This window comes from Hippopotamus amphibius, chromosome 2 (assembly GCF_030028045.1).
Source record: "Hippopotamus amphibius kiboko isolate mHipAmp2 chromosome 2, mHipAmp2.hap2, whole genome shotgun sequence".
Taxonomy (NCBI): Eukaryota; Metazoa; Chordata; class Mammalia; order Artiodactyla; family Hippopotamidae; genus Hippopotamus; species Hippopotamus amphibius.
In genome coordinates this window covers 149,772,642-149,793,010 of record NC_080187.1, presented here as the reverse complement: position 1 = coordinate 149,793,010, position 20,369 = coordinate 149,772,642, and the positions used below count along the sequence as shown (strand labels likewise).

The 20,369-nt window shown below is 45.7% G+C and overlaps 1 protein-coding gene across 2 annotated transcripts; it reads right to left on the bottom strand.

The window, feature by feature from the left end:
* Positions 1-8,835: 8,835 nt before the first annotated feature.
* Positions 8,836-18,440, bottom strand: CTXND1 (cortexin domain containing 1). 2 transcript variants are annotated; one of them, XR_009051453.1, is made up of 2 exons: positions 18,285-18,440; positions 8,836-9,392 (listed from the first exon to the last, which is right to left on the bottom strand). XR_009051453.1 is itself a non-coding variant. In XM_057723383.1 (2 exons), exon 2 carries the CDS (start codon positions 16,435-16,437, stop codon positions 16,258-16,260), a length of 180 nt encoding a protein of 59 aa, XP_057579366.1. In that variant the 5' UTR covers positions 16,438-16,499; positions 18,285-18,440; the 3' UTR covers positions 16,187-16,257. The 2 variants fall into 2 exon arrangements, 1 of the variants encoding a protein (XP_057579366.1); XM_057723383.1 differs by lacking the exon at positions 8,836-9,392 and adding an exon at positions 16,187-16,499.
* Positions 18,441-20,369: the final 1,929 nt, after the last annotated feature.

The window sequence follows — 20,369 nt, the reverse complement described above, 5'->3', positions numbered from 1 at the left end:
ATGATTGGACACGTGAACGCACGTTCGCATCTTTTAAAGTTTGCAACTTGAAGGTTCGTATGTAGGAGACTTACTATAGAGTCGCCAGGGTCTCCTAGAGCCCTTCTATCTAGATGAGATTGATCCAAACACGTACTCTCTGAATTTGGAAAACCAGAGTCTTCCTTGGGTTTGTTTTGAATTCCTGCGGGCTGTGCTCCTACTGACTCCATTGAAACCTCTGTTTCTCACTTCGTGTTTGGGATTCTTCCCTTAGGTCTGTCTGCTGGCATCAGCCTGCATGAGTGGCCCATCTTGTTTTCCTCACCTAAATGTGCCTGATCGGCTATTGCACATGGCAAAGCTTCACCAGAGGTCCCTGGGTCATAGGCAGAGGTCATCTAAAAATCATTATCAATCCACTTGCCCGCTGGCACCAGAGAATGCTGATGCCAGGTATGGAGGTCACATCCTTATCCCCTCACCGTGCACTTCATGGCCTTAGGCACTGGTGATCCTGGACGAACCTGCTGGATCCGGCGCTGGAGTCCGAGACGCACACAGGGTGGACGTTAATAGGGGGTCTGGCGTGGGCTTTCACCAACGATTGCTTTCCCTTGACCTTCGGCAACATAAGCCTCCTTGGTATCCAGCCTCGATCTTGAAGTTCCCATTGCCAGCTCCAGATGACAAGTGAATTTAACGGTCTTTAGTTTGGGAACCGAGCTCGCTGAAACCTATCTGGGTATACTGACAATGAAATAGACAAAAAATGACTTTCATGGCCAAATTTTCTCTTTTTAACAATGGTATGTTAAGCACTGGATACGTTTGATCAGACAGATGGAGCTCGGTGACGAACAAATCTGGTGATGAACATCCCAAGGCAAAGTGGCCGTAATTATCATGATATCTTCGTTATTAACTCATACTTCATTCATGCTTCCTGTTTTAAGCAGTGGCCCATGATGGATATAAATGGATGACTATGTACCTGAGAATAGAATCCATTTTACACTTCGCTTGATCAGGAGGAGCAAGCTCAGAGATGTTTCTGGCAGGCAGGGCCTGCTGGAGTTTATTCTGGAGGGTGTCAGTGGGAGCTGGCTGGACGCACGGGCATGCCACTGCCCTGGACTCAGTACCGGGGCCCAGGAGCCCCCGCTCCTGCTCTGGGGGAGGGTGGGGAGCAAGGAAAGAGGAGCCTTGTTGCTTTCACCATAGGACTTCTCTGCCTCACTCACACTGGTTTACCCTTGAAATGCCATTTAGAGCTATTCTGAGGATGAGGGTAGATTTGGGCCAAGATGATGTTTTTGAAAACAAGGGAATTTTCGGAATTTAAGGATCATAATAATTATCGCAAAGATTCTTGATACCAAAATGGAACGCCAAAGTGGTTACATTTAAAATTTTCTTTTCTTTCTTTAGTTTGGAAGCATGTTCCTTTTAGCAACCCCAGAAAGATTAATGTGGCAGGGTTGTATTCCGGAGTAAGAGTTTGTTTTCTGTGTATTCCTCTCTCTCTATCCTCTCTGATACCCCAGGGCTGAGGGAGAGGCAGAATGTGACTCAAAGAACCACGGATCTATGGGAGATGGTTACGATTGATGCTTGCTTGAAGGGTCTGTATTTTGTCTCTTTGGTTTTGTTTTTTTTTTCCTTCTCTTAGAAAGAAACTAAGACTGGGGCCAGTCTTATTTTGAGGCTGTCTGGCAACAGCACACAAAAGCTGGCACAATAAGACCTTTCTGGAAGTGGGATCTGGATGGAACATCTGTGTGTCTACAGAGGACTTGATCCCAGAGATGAATACACTGTTGTCATGATTGTTGAGCAATGTCTGTCTTCATTAGATTTGAAGCTCCTGGGGGCAGAGTCCGCTTTTGCTCATGGAAAGTTCTTCAGTACCCAGCCCGGTGCCTCAGTGCCTAACTAGCACAGAGCAGGCACTCAATATATGTGTGCTAAATAAATGGATGAATATCTGGGAGGTTACTGGGGACAGAGATTATGTTGTATTTAGAGGCCCACCCCTGCTTGGCCAAGAATGCACATGGAGACCCGCTTGTCTCAATATTTAAGAGATATAAGTGAAGCTACAAACTGTTAAATGCTCTCTAGTCTCCTACCTTGGCATGCACATTTGCATAATTACAAAACAAAAATATTTGCAAAGCTATGGTTTTTATATGCTTGAAAACTGGCAAAATATCAGAGCACAAATGAATATAATTATCATTGCACTTGAAGAGCGTTGATGAGATGGTAATGTTGGCATGAGCATTAAAGATGCACACATTCATGAGCTGCTATATCAATATTTTTAAAATAAAATTTTATTTTTGAAGTTAGTCTTTCTTGCCTTAATTTCATTCGAATCACTAATTATCCTGTCTTAAGCTTTTCACATATTTTGGGTTTTATTGACAGACTAATAGAAATGATTACAAAGTAAATTGAGTTATACTCAAAGTGTATGAAATGTAAATATTTTCATCAAAACCTTAAATGTTTTAAATAGAAAAATTTACTTTATATTCATTTCCAGTTATTTTTCTTTGAGATTCAAAATTATCAATTAAAATTAAAAGGCAAGATACAAATTATAATTAAAGAACATTAACATTTCATATCCAGCTTATTTAAATCAAGTTCAAATGTTTAAATTTATTTTAAAAAAATTCAATTAAATCCTATTAAGTACTTTTTATAAAAATAAAACTGTTGGCAGTCCTGGTATTCAGTATCCAGCTGGCTGCCAAAGTGAAGAACTAGTATCACTCTCCATTTATGTTATGTCGAGACTTATGTATATATAAATTAATATGAATTAGTTAACATTGCAAAATGTGCCCTAATTGCCATGAGCAGCTGCTGTGAACATCATGCCAGAACCACAAACTGGAAAACAAGCAAGAAAATGAATTTTGGGTAAGACTGAGAAATGACACGGTTTGGGGCGAGAATCAGTTGCATTCATGCTGGAAGTACTGAATGACCTAATCAGTCTCTTCTCTTACCGAAGTGCTTCCGCTCCCCTGCCCGCCTCGCAGGAGGGAGCCCATGCCTCCCGCCAGCATGGGCAGTGACCCACCACACAGCTGCGTGGCATTCAGGTGGGCACTTTTACTTGGAAGACACAGCCCAGCGTTATGAAGAGGTTTTCCCCTGGGGCCTGGGCAGTATGACTCTTGAGAGGTCATGTAGGAAACAGGTGGGGCCACGTCAGGCTGCATCCCAGGGGGAGAGGGGCCCACGTGCTCCTGAATACATTCGTGTGTGTGTGTGTGTGTGTGTGTGTGTGTGTGTGTGTGTGAGATAAGCTGGGCCCTCCAGGGCAGGGATCCCAGGGAGAGCCCACCTCTTACCCAGGCCTATGGGCAATATTGCTTCTTTGTCTCTGGACCCCACACTGTCTCTGATATTTTCTGTATAAATGAAGAGACTTGTTCATTTCACATAGCTAGTGAGTGGCAGAGCTGAGACTGGATGCTGCAACTTTGAACTTCTAGGGCAACACTTTTCTCAGCCTGGTAAATTGTGGGGTTTTTTTTTTTTTTTTGAGAAATGATAAAATTTTATTACCATCAAAACAAATCGTTTTATTTGGAAATAATTTCAAACTTACAGAAAACATGTAAGAATTAGGGTAGTATAAAGAACACCATGAAGTCTCTGGCCGTGCTTACCTATTGTTAACTTTTTACCCCATTTGCTGTATTATTTGTGCTCTCTGTCTTTACATGTACATATATTTATGCTCTCCAATGTGCTATATGTAAATGTGTATATCATCTGGGCCATTTAAGGGTAATTTACATATATTGTGGTCCTTTATCCTTAAATACTTCTGAGTATATTCTAAGCACCCGGATATTTTCTTACATAACCACAGTACCACGACCAGCTTCAGAAAATTTAATATTGAGGCTAGCAAATTGTGGGTCAGTAGTTGGAACTTTGAGTTTGACCTATGGAAGTGAGCTTCTCAAGGGCAGGGCTGTGCCTGACTCATCTCTGTGTCCAACCCCCCCGTTACACAGCAGCTGCTCATAAATGTGTTTGGCATTTATGTTTCTTAGCTATGAGCTCAACACAAAGCTCTTCTTTCAAATTATATTAGAAAAAATGTCTGTTCAGGTTTTTGGCTCATTTTTAATTGAATTATTTGTTTTTTTGCTATTGAGTTATACGAGTTCCTTGTATATTTTGGATATTAACTCCTTATCGGGTATGTGGCTTACAAAAATTTTCTCCCTTTCCACAGATTACCTTTTCGTTTTGCTGTTGTTTCCTTTGCTTTGCAGAAGTTATAAGTTTAACGTTGTCCTGCTGGTTTAGTTTTGCTTTTGTTCCTTCACTTTTAGTGTCGAATAAAAAAAAAATATTGCCAAGTCCAACGTCAAGGAGTTTTTTTCCAATGTTTTCTTCTAGGAGTTTTATGGTTTCAAGTCCTATGTTCAATCCTTCAACACATTTTGAGTTGATTTTTGTGTGTGGTGTAAGATAGAGGTCCAGCTTTATTGTTTTGCGTTGGAAACTTTTCCCAACACCATTTACTGAATAGACTATTCTTTTCCCATTGTATATTCTTGACTCCTCTATCAAAAATTAATTGATCACATTTGCATGGGTTTATTTCTGGCCTTTTGATTCTGTTCCATTGATCTATGACTGTTTTTGTGCCAATTCCATACTGTTTTGATTACTTAAGGCATTCTTTGGAGATACTATGGGTTCCATTTCAGACCACCACAATAGAGTGAATATCACAATATCGTGATTCACATGAATTTCGTTTTGGTTTCCCAGTGCATATGAAAACCATGCTGACACTATGCTGTGGTCTGTTAAATGTGCAACAGCGTTATGTCTACAAAACAATGTGTATGCCCTAATTAAAAATTCTTTATTTTTTCAAAGAAGACATACAAATGGCCAACAGGTCCATGAGAAGATGCTCTACGTCCTTATCATCAGGGAAATGCAAATCAAAACCACAGTGAGACTCGCGTCACACCTGTCAGAAAGGCCATCATCAAAAAGACAAGAAATGCGTGTTTGTGAGGTGTGGAGAAAAGGAATCCTTGTGCACTGTTAGTGGGAATGTAAACTGGTGCAGACACTATGGCGATCTCCATGGCGGACCCTCAAAAAATTAAAAGTAGAACTACTGTATGATTCAGTAATCCCACTCCAGAATCTATATCCAAAGCAAATAAAATCATTATCTTGAAAGAAAAAAAATTATATTAGAGCTATATTTGGTAATCCAAGAGAAGGGAAAAATCATGTGCGTAAGGGTGGTCATTGAAGCCCAAGTTTCAGCCTGCTGAGTGCCATCCCGCCTCTTAGACCTCTGCGGTCATTCTTTCCTTATTGTATGTTCATAGGAAGCCGGGGTCCCCGTTCTACCTTCAGGGTGAAACCCAACATTCCCCAACTTAATGGATTGACTGGTAAGAAATGGGGGTGGCTTCTAATATAGAGTGTGATTGCTGGGGGAGGCATGTATTAACCAGCTGCTTCTCTGTGTAGTCAGGCTGAGGGATTCTGAGTCTGGTGGTCCCTCTTAATTATTGTATGAGGGCCAGCGGATGCTCCTTATCTTGGAGAAGGGAGTACAACAGAACTTAGCAAGGTCACCCCGACCTTGGTGCAGAAGGGAGGGGAGCGAGTGGACCAAACTTCACAAGAAGCCCAAGAGGCATCAATGACTGACACTCTGATCCCCTTTCCCAAGTATTCAAAGTTAGAAAGTTGGTTTTGGCGCACTCTTTGGGCTATGCCTAACATCTGTTGGCAGGGAAGAGCATCTAGGGCTCAGTGTAGGTTATTCTCTCCCTGTTCCTCGAGATCTACTCGTCATCCTTCCCTGCCCTGCTGTCTCCTGGGAGGAGGATGACCTCTGTGGATGACATCACCCAGGCTCATGCCCTCTGGCTTCTGGTTGGCATTTGGAATGTAGGAGGAGAAAGAAGGCAGGAGTATTTAGGCTCCTCACTCCTTCCCTGCCTGGCTCGGGTTTAGGTGGCTCTGTCCCAGTGTCCCCCTGCCTACCTATGGCTCAACAACCCTTGCTTGTTTCTGGTACCACAGTTCCCTCCCCAAGCAAGAGGTGGTAATGACTTCTCATTGTCATCAATCCTGAGCTAATCACCAGCTTTTGCTGGTTTTCTTAACCCTGCTTACATTTTTGAAAATAGTCCCTAAATTAAACCCTCTTCAATCGATTAAACCCTCTTCAATTGTTTCCTGACTAATAAAGCCATTGGTACCAGGATTGGCATCAGGAAACAGACTCTGAAGATAAGGTTCTGGAATTGGGTTCCCTGCATATCTGATGAGCACAGGGCAACCTCTTTATTGAGGGAGGTAGGACATTGTCTGTGGCATGTAATGCTATCACAATTATCAAAATATAATCAGGGGAAGCTGGGACGAAGTGAGAGAGTAGCATTGACATATATACACTACCAAATGTAAAATAGATAGCTAGTGGGAAGCTGCTGCATAACACAGGGAGATCAACTTCATGATGGGTGATGACTTAGAGGGCTGGGATAGGGAGGGTAGGAGGGAGGGGATATGGGGATATGTGAAGAAAAAAAATATTATCAAGTAGTGGTGTAGGATGGAGTGCAGTTTGAGAGTAAAGCATTAGGAGAAGAATCACTGGCAGTTGCTATGGGAACATTGTTATTACATGGATTCTAGAATGGCTGGGCTGCTCTTGATCACCTGGGAGAGTTTACATAAAGAGGAAGATAAACTCCAAATCTTGAATTCATAACTGAAGTGTCAGAGGGAGAAGCAGAAGGCATGCATGCCATGGTAAAATGACTTCCCTTAGCCGCAGGACAGACACGGCTAAGGATCTGGTCCAAGGTCTGGCTTGTGGAGCTGCATTGCCAGGTAACTGTGCAATGCTAGGTAATTGTGTGTGTCGATAATGTCTCTTAGCTAAGGCAAGGACCTTGGAGCTTATTAAAAATACAAATGATAGGACTTCCACTTTGCTATACAGCAGAAATTAACACAACATTGTAAATCACCTATATCTAAATTAAAAAAATTAATTAACCCCCCCCCCAAATTTATAGAACTTTGACTGACAAATTAAAGGACTGACAAGATCACCTGAATTAAAACTTCTAGGATTGGGGTCCAGAAGTTGTGCTAGAACAAGCTTTCCAGGTGATTCTGTTGCACGCTATGGTTTGAGAACCACTGTACCAGAGAATACTTTCTACTGCATCCCAATCAATAAAGATAATGAAAAAGAGTTCACCTTCATCGGGCAGGAGACAGTGGTACCCCTTAATTGCATTACCTCAGGGATCTGCCAGTTCTCCTCCTCTCTGTTGTATTTTATGGGACCCTGATCACCTTGACAACCCCCAGAACCTCACGAGTGTCCGTTATATGGATGCCATTATGCTCACTGGCTCTGCTGGGTGGGAAGCAGCTAGCACCACAAATGGCACATGCTTGCCAGTGGGGGGAGAGAAAACCCGTACCGAAGCCCAGGAGCCTGCCATATTGGAGGAGTTTCCAGGGTTCCGGTGGTCGGGGGTGTGTTGGGATATCCTCGCATAGGTGAGAAACCTTGCTCTTCCTTATGTCATCTATCGTGAAGAAGGAGGCTTCATGGATGATGGGCCTCTTTGGGTGTTTGAGGCAACATGTAGCACATTTGTGTGCCACTCTGCTGCATTCACCGGGTGCATCATAAGGCTGCTGGTTTTGAATGGGACCCAGATCAGTCAAGGGCTCCAGAACAGTTCAGGCTGTGATGAAAGCTACCTGATGACCACTTGAGCCTTAAGCTCCAGCAGACCCAGTGATACAGGAAGTGTCTGTGGCGGATAAAGATGCTGTCTGGACCTCCTAACTTTCCTCAGTAGGAGAATCAGAGTGCTGACCCAACTGTGTGAGGTTGAAAGAGATGATTCAAGGCAGTCTTGGGGGGATGTATGTAGAAGGATGTCTTTGAAGGAGCCCTGAATGTGAAGACATTCACGTGCCACCTAAATGCCCATCAACAGGTATCCACTGCAGAGAAGGTTCTCTCTCAGGAGTCAGGTGGACACGATGACCCAACTTGGGGATGCGAGACCCTTCACCTCTCCATTCTGGAGCATGCTCAATGGTACTGTGAACAAAGTGACCACAGCGGAAGGGATGGAGGCTGTCCATGGGTTTAACAACATGGACGTTCCCTCACTAAGGCTCACCTGGTTGGTCTCCATCACTTCTGGGTATGCATCCTGCCCACCATGAGGCTCACGCCCAGCCCCTGATATATGGCATCATTCCCCAGGGGAAGGTTGTGGGAGACAGGCCAGCCGCCAGTGGCAAGTTGATTACACTGGACCCCTTCCATCATGGAGGGTGGTGGGAAGAAGTTACTAGTCTGGATATGGATTAGCTACCCCTGCCCTCATCACCATTTGCAGTGTTTCATTCATCTCAGCATAGCTCACAAACATGACCTTCAACCAGAGAACTCATTTTGTTTTGTTTTGTTTTTTTAAAGATTTTTTTTTAAAAATGTGGACCACTTTTAAAGTCTTTATTGAATTTGTTACAATATTACTTCTGTTTTATGTTTTGGTTTTTTGGTTGCCAGGCATGTGGGATCTTAGCTCCCTGACCATGGATCGAACCTGCACCCCTTGCATTGGAAGGCAAAGTCTTAACCACTGGACCACCAGGGAACTCATTTGTGAAGGAAGCACAGCTATGGGTTCATGGTCAGGAAATTCACTGGTTTACTGCGTGCCTCATCACCCAGAAGCAGTTGGCATGATTGAAATTTTTTTTTTAAGTGACATATTTATTCAACAGATTTTACTGGAGCACTGTTGTTGGTGTTTGGGTTACATCCAGGGGCATAAGAGACCATCCCTTCCCCTAGGGAGCTCACAATTTTAGTTGGGCAGTGGAGGAGGAGCAGAAAATAAACAAATATAATAAGTAAGTTATATGGTATGTTAGGAAGTTATAAATGCTATTGGGGAAAAAAAAACCAAAAAAAACAGGAGCGGAGTGAAGAAGAGCAAGAACTGATGAGGAGAGGTGGGGACAGGGACAGGCCACAGGATGAAATAAGGTAGATAAGCCTCATTGAGAAGTTGAGGTGTTAGCACAACTTGAAGGCAGCGAGGAAACAGGCAATTGTATACTTAGAACAAGAGCTTTCCAAGAACAAGAGAGAAAGACATTGACAGTGACTTTCAGGATGGAGTTGTATCCGCTGGGATGGAGAGCGCTGCAGTGAAATAAGCTCCTAGGGTACAATCAGAACTTCCGGGTTGGACATGCTGTGTTAAAGATGGTGTTAGATGTCCAAGTGAAGACGTCAAGTAAGCAGCTGAACATACTTGTCTAGGGTTCAAGGTAGAAATCTGGAGAAAGTCAAAATGCACGTTAGTAGTAGAATCCATCCTAATTCAGTGCTTAGTGTATCAAGCAGGGCCAGGTACATTTGAAAGAATTAAGAAGTGAATTTCATGAACACAGTAGACATGAGTAGGAATACTCTGAATGACACAAAATATGAAGTAAGAAAATATTTCTCGTTAGAATTTTTTTTCAGGTCTTTCATAAATATATAAACATAGCAGAATTCAGCCTCAAATGGACATATTTGCTATTTTGAGATAGCAGTCAATTGATGATTTATGTGTTACTTCTCCTGTTATTTTCCGTTACCTGTTTCTGTTTGTAGGCTACAACAATTATGGAGCACTCTTTCAAATGCATAAATAACTGAAACCAATTCTGTAGGAAACTGTGCAACATAGAGAATTCCGAAAAATTATCCACATGTGGATTTTTATTGGCCCTGCTCATGTTTTAGAATGAAATGGCTATAACTTTGCCAAGCTGCTTACCACAATTATAAGGCTGGGACATCCTGCTGGAATGATTTACAGAGAGACTGAACTATGACTGAAATTTAGAATGGCCCGTGGAAGGCTCAGTTATGGTGGCCGACCTACAGGATGCAGTATTCACCTTAAACCAGAGACAGCGGCATCTTCTCCCGAGCTGGATGATGCTAGTCTGGGAACCAAGGGATGGAAGTGAGTGAGTCCTCTCACTGGGATACCTAATAATCCAGTTGCAGAATTTTTGCTTTCCATCCTTGTAACCTTGGACCTGGTGGGTTTGGAAATTCCTAGTAACAAAAAGGAAATATTTCCACCGGGGAACATAGTTATGGGTCTGTTAAATTGGAAACTGAGATCATCCTGGAGCCGTTTGGGTCTCCTCGCCTTGCACTAGTAGGCGGAGAAGGGGATCACTGCGCCATCAGGGTGAGTTATTCCAGTATCTGAGGGGAAATGGGGTTGTTGCTATACAATGAGGGCAAGGAGGACTAGCTCTGGAATCCAGGGATTCACTGGGGAATCTCTCATGACTCCTCATCCTAATACCAACCAGGGTTCTTGGCCTTCCCCAGTCAATAGAAACCGACTAGAGGCCAGACAAGAAATTCAGGCAAGGCTTTATGGGGGCCGCTGCTGCAGCAGGGGAGGAGTGAGAACAAACAACAGGTTCCCTTGCTCGCTTGCTGGGGAGGGCGAGCTGGTTCCTTACATGGGGTGAGGGTAGGGGTGTATGGGGTCGGGATGGAGGGGTGGCTTAGGTGGTCTGCCCGCCCCTTAGGTGGTGTTGAGTGCAGGGGGCATGTGCTGGACCCTGCTTTTGCTCCGAACACCCTGTTTTTGCTCCTGGCTCTTGAGAAATGACAGTTTTTTAAATTTTGTTTTGTTTTGTCTTTTTTGTATCTTTTTCGTCCAGAATTTGCCCCAACTGCACATGCACAGTTATTTTTAGTCCCATATAGATTCTTTGTATTTTGTAGCTCAAGGAGAGGTGTGTCCAGGTGCAAGTTTTGCAGCAAAGGGTCCCAGGTCTCAGGCTGTCTCAATCCCGTATCCTATTCTGTAGGTCTGGGGTGGGGGCATGCATTTAGATTCCCAGCAAACTCCCCAGTGATGCTGACACTATCTGTCCCGGGACCGTAGCGTGAGTAGCGCTGTCCTAGGGCACCTGTTCTCTCCTGAGCATTCAAAAATGCTTCCAGGGGAGGCCTTCAAGGTCTTGTCAAGTTCTTTGATGGGGTGGAGATCTGTGGAAACTGGCAGCTGAAAAAGACAGGGCACCAAGAACTTGGATCTTCTGTGAACGAAGATTTGGGCCATCCTACTGGCTAGAAGATGCCAGCAGTGGAGGGACTGCCAGAAGGTAGAGGGGATGTGGAATGGGTGGCAGAAGAATGACACTGTGGTTATCAACCTAGGCCTCCAGACCAGCCATAGAAGAGAGAACTCTAGCAGCTATGCTTTGTATGACTAGTTTCATTCGCTCACCTAGAGGTGGATACATTACAATGTAAGTTCCAGGGGAGAGTGGGACTAAATTGATAGCAACCTCAGACAATGTGGTTGTTGATAGACTTTATATGTCCCCTGTGTGGGGACATATATATTTTCCCCATCTACGATGGATGCTTAGTGGTAATAGGGGTGCATTGTACTGGTTAGTTTTCATTTTTTCTAGTCTGCTAAGGTACATTAACCATATCACCAGAGTCCCCTGTCCTTTAGCTTCTGTTGTTTTTGGCTGATGGGACAGGAGAGTAGAGGGAAGAAGGTGAGAAATCAAGGTACGTATTCTCTTTTCACTGGGTTGCATTTTGATTGTCTACCTGTGGCCATGGCTTCTGTTGGGGGACTCCTCTCTCATTGTTACAGCTCCCACTGTATTCTGGGAACATCCCTCCTTCTCCTTGTCACTTCAGGCCCAAGTGGTAACGGACTCACACTGTGGCCCATCCATGGGTATTTTGTCATTCCCTTTTGTTTCCCTCAACCCCGCCCAACCTCTGTAAATATTCTTTCACTGAACCTTCTTCAATTAATGCTTTGGGTGTGCATCTCTTTCCTGCGAGGATTCTGAGTGATACTGGTCCCAAAAGACAAACGCCCCAGGAAGGAGGGAGAGTCTTAGCTGGTGATGATCAAGGACGTGAGGATTCAGGGGGAGGGCTGGTATGGCTCAGGCTGCCTGTCCCTCCGGACACAGCCAACCTGGCTGTGCTGTTTGGACGAATGACTGGGCATGTGAACGTGGACCAGGGAGCTTAGCTCAAGCACCTCCCAGCTGCCTGGGCCATAAACCAAAGAGGGCACTGCGGGTTCTCCTCTGTCACACATGCCAGACCCATCTCCAACAGCGATGCTGCGGGGCTGTAACCACACGGGTGAACACACCAGGCTTTGAAATTCTCTCCAACTGATGTCTGGAAGCAGGACCGGCTCCTTTGGGATTGAGTTAGCCTCGAAATCCTGGGGCAGTTTTATAGGAGAGGGAGTCATGGGTTTTTCAGCTCAATAAGAACATGTAGATATTTCAGCCACTAACTGGAAAAAAATGAAATAGAGATGTTGGGAATCGATATACCAGGCTATATCATAGTGTGCTCTATTCGTATCAGCCTATCTGAGCATTCTCAGGAGTCACGTTCATGCTAGCGACCATCATTCTGATTTCTTTATTTTTTTAAATTAATTTTTATTGGAGTATAGTTCCTTTCTGGTTTCGTGCTGCCGCCTATTTCTGCTACTTCACTTGTCCCTGGGAGGACTATCCCTTTCCAGATCGCATTCCTTCACATCACCCACCACCCAGATGTCTTTACTGCCCCCAGATACCACTGCCACAAAATGGATTGTGTATCAGACTTTACTGAGAGTTTGGAGTGACATGAAGGGACTGCAGCAGAGCACAGAACAGGCAACAACTTAAAATCAGCCACGAGACATCGCTGTCTGGAAAATCCATCACCCCTTCCCTGCAGTGGGGAGTTTCTCACCCATCATACTTTGCCTGAAGTCCTGGATTCGGGCCAATGCCTCGCTCTCTGATACTTTTCATTTGTTCTCTGCCAGCTTCCAGTCTTCAAAAATTCTCTTCATTTCTTTTGCTGGACAGTTTGCCTCTCTATCCCAAACCCCAAACTTCATTTCAGCTAGCTATACACTGGCTAGGATGCCCTGATGACAAAGGACCGTCTCCTCCATCCTTTAGCAGCTAAAGCAACAACAGAAGCTTGAGATTTCAGTTGGTTTTTCCCCTTAATATGATCAGATATTTAGATGGCTGTCCCTCCCCCATGTGCCTCTAAGATGGAGGGGGTGTAACTTAAATACTTATTCCCCACCATCCTGAGCAAGCCCCAGGGTTCATCATATCTGTCTTTAGCTTTCTTTTCTTTATTTTGTAACATGTAATAGGGAAAATGAAGGCAAATCAAGTACTATAGGACCCTGGATAACTATGTACATGCACTAGATGGCATGGTTTATAGCCACTAAAATGATAAATAGGAAGACTGTAGCAGAAACATGCTTACGATGAGATGTTAGGGGATACTGATTTACATGATGTAACTGAAGGCTTTGATGAAAAAAATATATCTTGCACACGGACAAGGATTAGAAGGGAACCCGTGGCCACACAATGGAAATCACTCTTTTGTGGAGGCTTCGATGAGGAGTGATTTTGAAATTTTCCATCTTTTTCTGAAATGTTATGATTTCCCTTTGCCACCAAAAAGAGAGTCAAGAGATAGGGTGGGAAATATTAGCAAATCTAGGTGTGGAAAAGAAATAACTGAGACCAAAGGACCCCCAGGGCAGTGCTTCTCAAACTTGAACATGCATACAAATCGCTTGGTAGATCTCGCTAAGAGATTCCTGGGCCCCATCTCCAGAGACTGTGATTCTGTAGGTCTGGAGTGGGGGTCCGTGATTTTGGATTTCTAACAAGTGCCTCAATGTTGCAGATGTCATTTGTCCTTCATCGTGGTTTCAGTAGCAAGGCCCTCAGGCACCTGTTTTTCACTCCTGAGAGCACTAAAGTATCTTCAAGTGAGGTCTTCAAGACTTCTTCTTGTTCCTCATGATCTGTTATTCACTGATTGGGAGTTGGTTGAGATTTGCATTGTAAATCCACGCTGATGAGCTTTTCACAGAAGTGCTTGGTATCTGAGGTAGGCTGCAGAGTGAAGGCTGCTGTTGGGCCTGAGGCAATGTACAAAATCCTTGCTCTAGATCCTCCCCTCACACAGAGCCTCCAATGCATCTCGGTCCACTGCCTTTGCCAGCTGTCCCTTTGTGCATCCCACACAGTGCCAGGTGGGGCGGGGGGTGGGGGCAGGGGGGACAGCTGGATATGCCCTGGAATGCTGCCTGAAAAGCTGTGGCTTTGTTTACTTTCAGTGGTCACCTGGTGGTGATGGTGCCTTGGAAACCCCATTTCCCAGGTGGCCTGGGATGGAGTAGGACGCATATCTGGGATGCAGGTGCTGGGAAGGGGGCCTTGAGCTTCTTCACAGCTGCAGGTCACTTCTGATGGGGATGGCAAGTGTGCCTTAGAGGGATGGAATAGATGCATTCAGAAGAAGGGGGAGTTCTGGTGGTCTCGTTTAACCTCATATTGTGTTTGTGGGAATACTGTTGACAATGATAATTACGTAAATTAATAGACACCATGTCCCTTGAGGTCAGGTGCTGGGAGAGGTTGCTGTGAGTATTCCTCTGACCAGGATTCCTGGCTGGGAGATTTGGCCTTTCAGAAGTGGCCCTGGGAACTGAGGTAAGCCCAGGGTTCCAGGGTCTGCAGAGAGGGGGGAATCCATTCCTCTCTTTCTCCCAGCTCAGACTCCTGGCTTCTCCTGGGGTGATAAAATCAAGAAAAGACACTAATGTTTGCCCGTGTTCTCTCATTTCAGCCTCACAACAACCTTGTGAGGTAGATGTTTTTCCCTCATTTTACAGATGAGGAAACTGGGGCTCAGAGAAGCTGACTTATTTTGGGTCATTCAGCAAGGAAGCAGAGGAGTAGGGACCTGGGACCAGGTTTGTTGGCTCTGGTCCAGTATTCTTGCTGCAAGGTCTTAGATGTAAGTGATGGGGTGTGGGTGGAGGTCAGAAGGGTGGGAAAAGAGGGAGAAGACTCATTATCCATAACTTATTCCTTGCCTCTCCCCACAGCACATTTACATTCAAAGCACTCCCCCTTCTGTCCTTTCATTCGCATGAGGTTTGCACAAAACAAAAAGGGCAAGGCTTTCCCTCCCCTTTATAAAATGAGGGACTGGAGGCACAGAGAAGTGAAGTGACTTGCTCAAGGTCACACAGCCTTAGAGTGACTAACAGGACTAAAACCAGGTCTTTCTGTCCAATATTCATCTCATAACTGTGCTCTAAGAGGTCACTGGGTGAAATAATTTTGTGTGGGGAAAAGTTAGTGAAAAAAAAAACAAGAAATGTATGACCAAAGGAGATAATTATGAAACTATGACTTATCCACCTGATGGAATACTCTGCAGCCAGTCAAAATGATGGCTATGAAGCGTGTTTGATGCAATGAGAAAGTATTCATGCTCTAATATGAAGGGATACAACACCATGCACACAGTATGACTGACTGTTTAAAAATATGTGTATAAAATGCTGGGAGAAAATATATCAAAATGGTGGCTTTGGAGAGGTGGGATTGTAAGTGTTATTTTCCCCCTTTCCTTCTCTTTCTTCTGTATTTCCCCAAACTTCTAAAATGCACATTTCATTTATAACAGGAAAAATATACCCCTCTATATTTTAGTTTAAAAAAAATACTGCTGGGAAGCAGCTCTTGTGCCTTTTGCAAATTTGGGGTGACAAACCTTCCATCTCCTTTCCCGGGTCACCACTCGCTCCATTGCTGGCCCATTGGGACGGGGCTGGCGTTCAGGTGGAAGTCTGTGCTGGGAGCCTCCAGGGCTAGTGCGTGTGCTACTTTGCATGTTAAGGGCAAGAGTCTTCTCAAAACGAGGCCACTGTTGTATGATGGTGGGTGTCTGTCCTGTACCCAATGCCAAAAGGTGCTTTCGAGCCAGGGAAGGTAACCACTCCATAGTCTCACAGTGATTCTCCAGACTTGAACCTGGGTCTCCTGACACCCGGTCCAGGGCTCTTATCCCCAGACTGGTCCACCAGCGCAACACCCACAGCATCCCTGCAATCTCACCCTGCTGCTCCTGTGAGAACAGGCAAGGCTAAGGTGAGCCTTCTCCATCCCTGGGGGCCACATCCATGCTCGCCTCCATGGGCTGGCTGGCTGCCGGCCAAGGGACAGAGGCGCATCCTGGGGCAGCCCTGTCCAGAGAGCGCCGGGGTCTCTGCCCTTCCCGGCTGCACCCGCCCAGCCCGCGCCTCAGTCATCCAGGTGCTGCTCCTCCCAGGTGGATGTGGGGATGGCGCTGTAAGGGTCCATGATGACCTTGGCGCAGCGAATGATCATCACGACGAGGAAGAGGCAGAGGAAGACGAAGCAGGCCAAGGTCAGTCCTTTGTCCACGTCGACGAAGACGGGCTCAGGCGTGGGGTCCTCCATCTCTCGGCAGCGGCTTCGGGCTCCTCCTCCGGCTCGGGGTTGACTGGTACCATCTTCCACCCCTGCAGAGAGCCACGGCAGTGGGGAGGGGAGAGTCGTGCCCACTTGCGTGGGGTCGGGGCAGGGCACAACCCTCCCCCTTCTTACCTGCCCCTGGAGTGGGAGTTTGCTACTCGCCGCCCCTCCCCCCCATGAGGGTGAAGAGAGGAAGGGTCACATGCCTCCTTTTCAGGCGCCCACAAGGTCTCAGCCCTGAACCTTATAGGCAGCCCAGGTCTCTAGCAGGGCCCAGCCAGTGCCTGCTAGGGGGTGGGGAAGGTGACAGAGGCGTCCCAGCAGGGGCAGAGCTGGACTATAGCAGAGGCGCCTCTTGGGGATGGAGCTCCTACAGTCGCCTCCACTCTCTGAAACCCTTTAGGGAGAGTTATAATGCTTTCCACTCTGCCAGGCCACTGACTGAGGGTGATCAGAAAGTATTTTATTTTATTTTATTTTATTTTATTTTATTTTATTTTATTTTATTTTATTTTATTTTATTATTTTTTTGGTCGCACCAGGTGGCTTCTGGGATCTTAGCTCCTCCACCAGGGATGGAACCAGTGCCCTCTGCAGTGGGAGTGCAGATTGCTCAACACTGGACGGCCAGGGACGTCCCCAGAAAGCATTTAAGAAATTAGGTAATTAATACATTTTTGTAAAGCAGTAGAAGTTATATTTCAAATGCAAACAAATGTTATGTAAATATATATTTACATATATAATAAATACATATTATAATACGTATTTATTATATATATAATATATATTTATTATATATATATTTTTTGGCTGCACCACAGGGCCTGTGGGATCTTAGCTCCCCAACCAGGGATCGTATCCGAGCCCCCTGCATTGGGAGCGCAGAGTCTTAACCACTGGACCACCAGGGAAGTCCCACCAGTATATAAGTAGGCTGAAGAGGAGCTGTGCCCAGAGTGGGGTGGGCAGCATGGAGGGTCTGCGTCCCCTCCCCCTCTGCGAGGGCCTCCTGGGACTCCTGGGGGACTTCTGCTGAGTTGGAAAGCTGCGGGTGTGATGGGAAGAGCATTTCTAGCAGTCAGATGGACTCCGAGCCCAGCTCTGCAACTGCCTTGCAGTGCAAGACTATCCTTGTGTCAGGCCTATGCCTCCCTCCTGTGACGATACAGGGCTTGAGGCCGCACCACAAGGGTGTGAGGATTCAGTGGCCCTGGGGGGGCCCCAGGGCAGGCCAAGATGGCACGTCAGGTCCTTGCAGCCCAGCCGTCAGGGAGAGCTTAGGACGAGGGACATCGCTGCTTCTTACCATCACCCCCGGCCCTGAATTTTCGGAGCACTTGTGCTGTACATTGTGCTTTCACATCCGCTTTATCATTTGATCCTCACGACAGCCCAGGAGGCACGTTAGCTGGGTATCGATACGCCCATTTTATAAACGTGGAAACTGAGGCACAGAACGGGGGAAATGACTTACCCAAGGTCCCAAACCCTAGACCTCTGCTTGCCTCTCTCTTCTCTGGTGGAAGGTAAAGTGGGGATCCATCTCCCTCACCCCCTTTGCAGCTTCAGAAGGGCACCTATGCAAGCTTTGGGCTGGCTAGTCCTGGCATATCTGTAATCACAGGTGACTATGTCCTTTTTTTTTTTTTTTTTTAATTTTTTTGGCTGCGCCACAAGGCATGTAGGATCTTAGTTCCCTAACCAGGGATTGAACCCGCACCCCCTGCATTGGAAGCTTGGCATCCCAACTACTGGACTGCCAGGGAAGTCCCATTTTTCCCTCCTTCAGACCACATCTCCATCCTCATCCCTTCCCAGAGGGCACTGACCTGCTGGTCGGAGTGATCATCACTTCATAAGGGCCACTGGATGGGCTTGCACCCTGGGTGGGGCTGCTCCAGGCGGAAGGAGGAGTGACCGGACATCACAGCTGAGAGCCAGTGAGAGCAGTGGCCTCTCCCTTAGAGAGCAGGTACCCACACCAGCAGCAGCTGGGACAGAACAGGACAGAAGAAGGCTGGTTACTTCCCAAGACACCCACCCACAGATGTGAGCTGGGCTGGCAGGAAGGTCTGCCCTGGGCAGCTCCTCCCTGGGCATGGTGGTGGGTGCGGCCACACTTTATTCTGATGCTGTTTTTTTCTTTCCTTCTCTCTTTTAAAAAATACAACATTTAAAAAAATGTGGTAAAATATACATAACATAAAATTTACCATAGTGACCGTGGTTAAGTGCACAGCTCAGTGCCTTTAGGACATTCAAATCGTTGTACAGCCATCACCACCATCCATCTCCAGAACTCTTTTCATCTTGCAAAATTGAAACTTTGTGTCCAGGAAACAACGGCTCCCCATCTCCCCCCTCCCCTCAGTCCCTGACATCCACAATTCTACTTTCTGTCTCTGTGAACTTGACTACTCGAGGTCCCTCATATAAGTGGAATGATACAGTATTTGTCTTTTTGTGACGGGCTTATTTCACTTAGTGTAATGTCCTCAAGATTCATTCAAGGAATGTCAGAATTTTCTATTTTTTTAAGGCTGAATAAATATTCTATTGTATGAATGTACCACATCTTGTTTATCCATTGATGAACTGTGTCCATGTCTTGGCTATTGTGAATAGTGCTGAACGTGGGTGTACAAATGTCTCTTTGAGACCCTGTTTCAATTCTTTTGCACAAGTGGAATTGCTTGATCAATGGTAATTCTATTTTTAGTTTTTTTGAGGATTAAATTTAACCCTGTTGTATAAAGGAATACTTATACACAGTTCAAAATTGAAAAAGTACAAGAAGAAAACCATGAAGAGCAGTTTTTTTCTTTAAAGAGTTATTTTATTGTTTATTTTATTTTTGGCTGCATTGGGTCTTCATTGCTGCACACGGGCTTTCTCTAGTTGCTGCAAGCAGGGTCTACTTGTCTTGGTGCACAGATTTTCTCATTGCAGTGGCTTCTCCAGTTGCGGAGCACGGGCTCTAGGTGAGGGGGCTTCAGTAGTTACAGTGCGTGGGCTCAGTAGTTGTGGCTCTTGGGCTTAGTTGCTCCGTGGCATGTGGGATCTTCCCGGACCAGGGATTGAACCCATGTCCCCTGCATTGGCAGGCAGATTCTTAACCACTGTGCCACCAAGGAAGCCCTGAAGAACAGTTTTTAACAACCTCTCTCTCCAGCAATCTGGTTCATTTCCAGACAGACAGCTACTGTTATGAGGTCCTCCGACATTCCTCTCATGGCGTTCGTGTAGTATTCGGTATTATAAGGAATCTAGAGATGGTTTAAGGGGAGGGGAGGTGCATAGATTACATACAAACACTATGCCATTTTATATAAGGGATTTGAGTATCTGTGGATTTTGGTGTCCAGGGGAATCCTGGAACAAATTTCCCACAGATACCGAGGGACAGTTGTATTATGTAATCACATTTGCTTTTTCTTTTCTGGGGGCACACTCACATTTCTGACTCCAGCCAGGCCTGTGCCTTGGGCCCTGTGCACTGATGCCATGTGGTCCTCGGTGGCTCTCAAGGACAGAGGGATGTGCTGGAGTTTCACGCTCTTGTGTTTCACAGCTGGACCTAGCCTGGCCTCTCAAACACAGACTCTGAAATCCCCAGCCCAGGGTCTGCCTTAAGTTAATATCAGATACCCCACACCGACTGTAAAAGCCAGACCTCAGAGAAATTGTCTTGTGAGCCTCCTTTATCTTGTCTGGGGCCAGAACTGGGCCCTGTAACCTGGCAACATGCCCCAGAGGAAGATTATCAGCATTTTCTTGATCCTTCCAGCTGGGAAGGATGCCAAGCATGTGGATGCCAAGCACAGATTCGTCTTTCCACCCTCCAGCTGGAGTGTGCTCATTAATTACCGGGCAGGCACACGTCCCATCCAGCCGCGTTTCCCAGTAAGGACCTG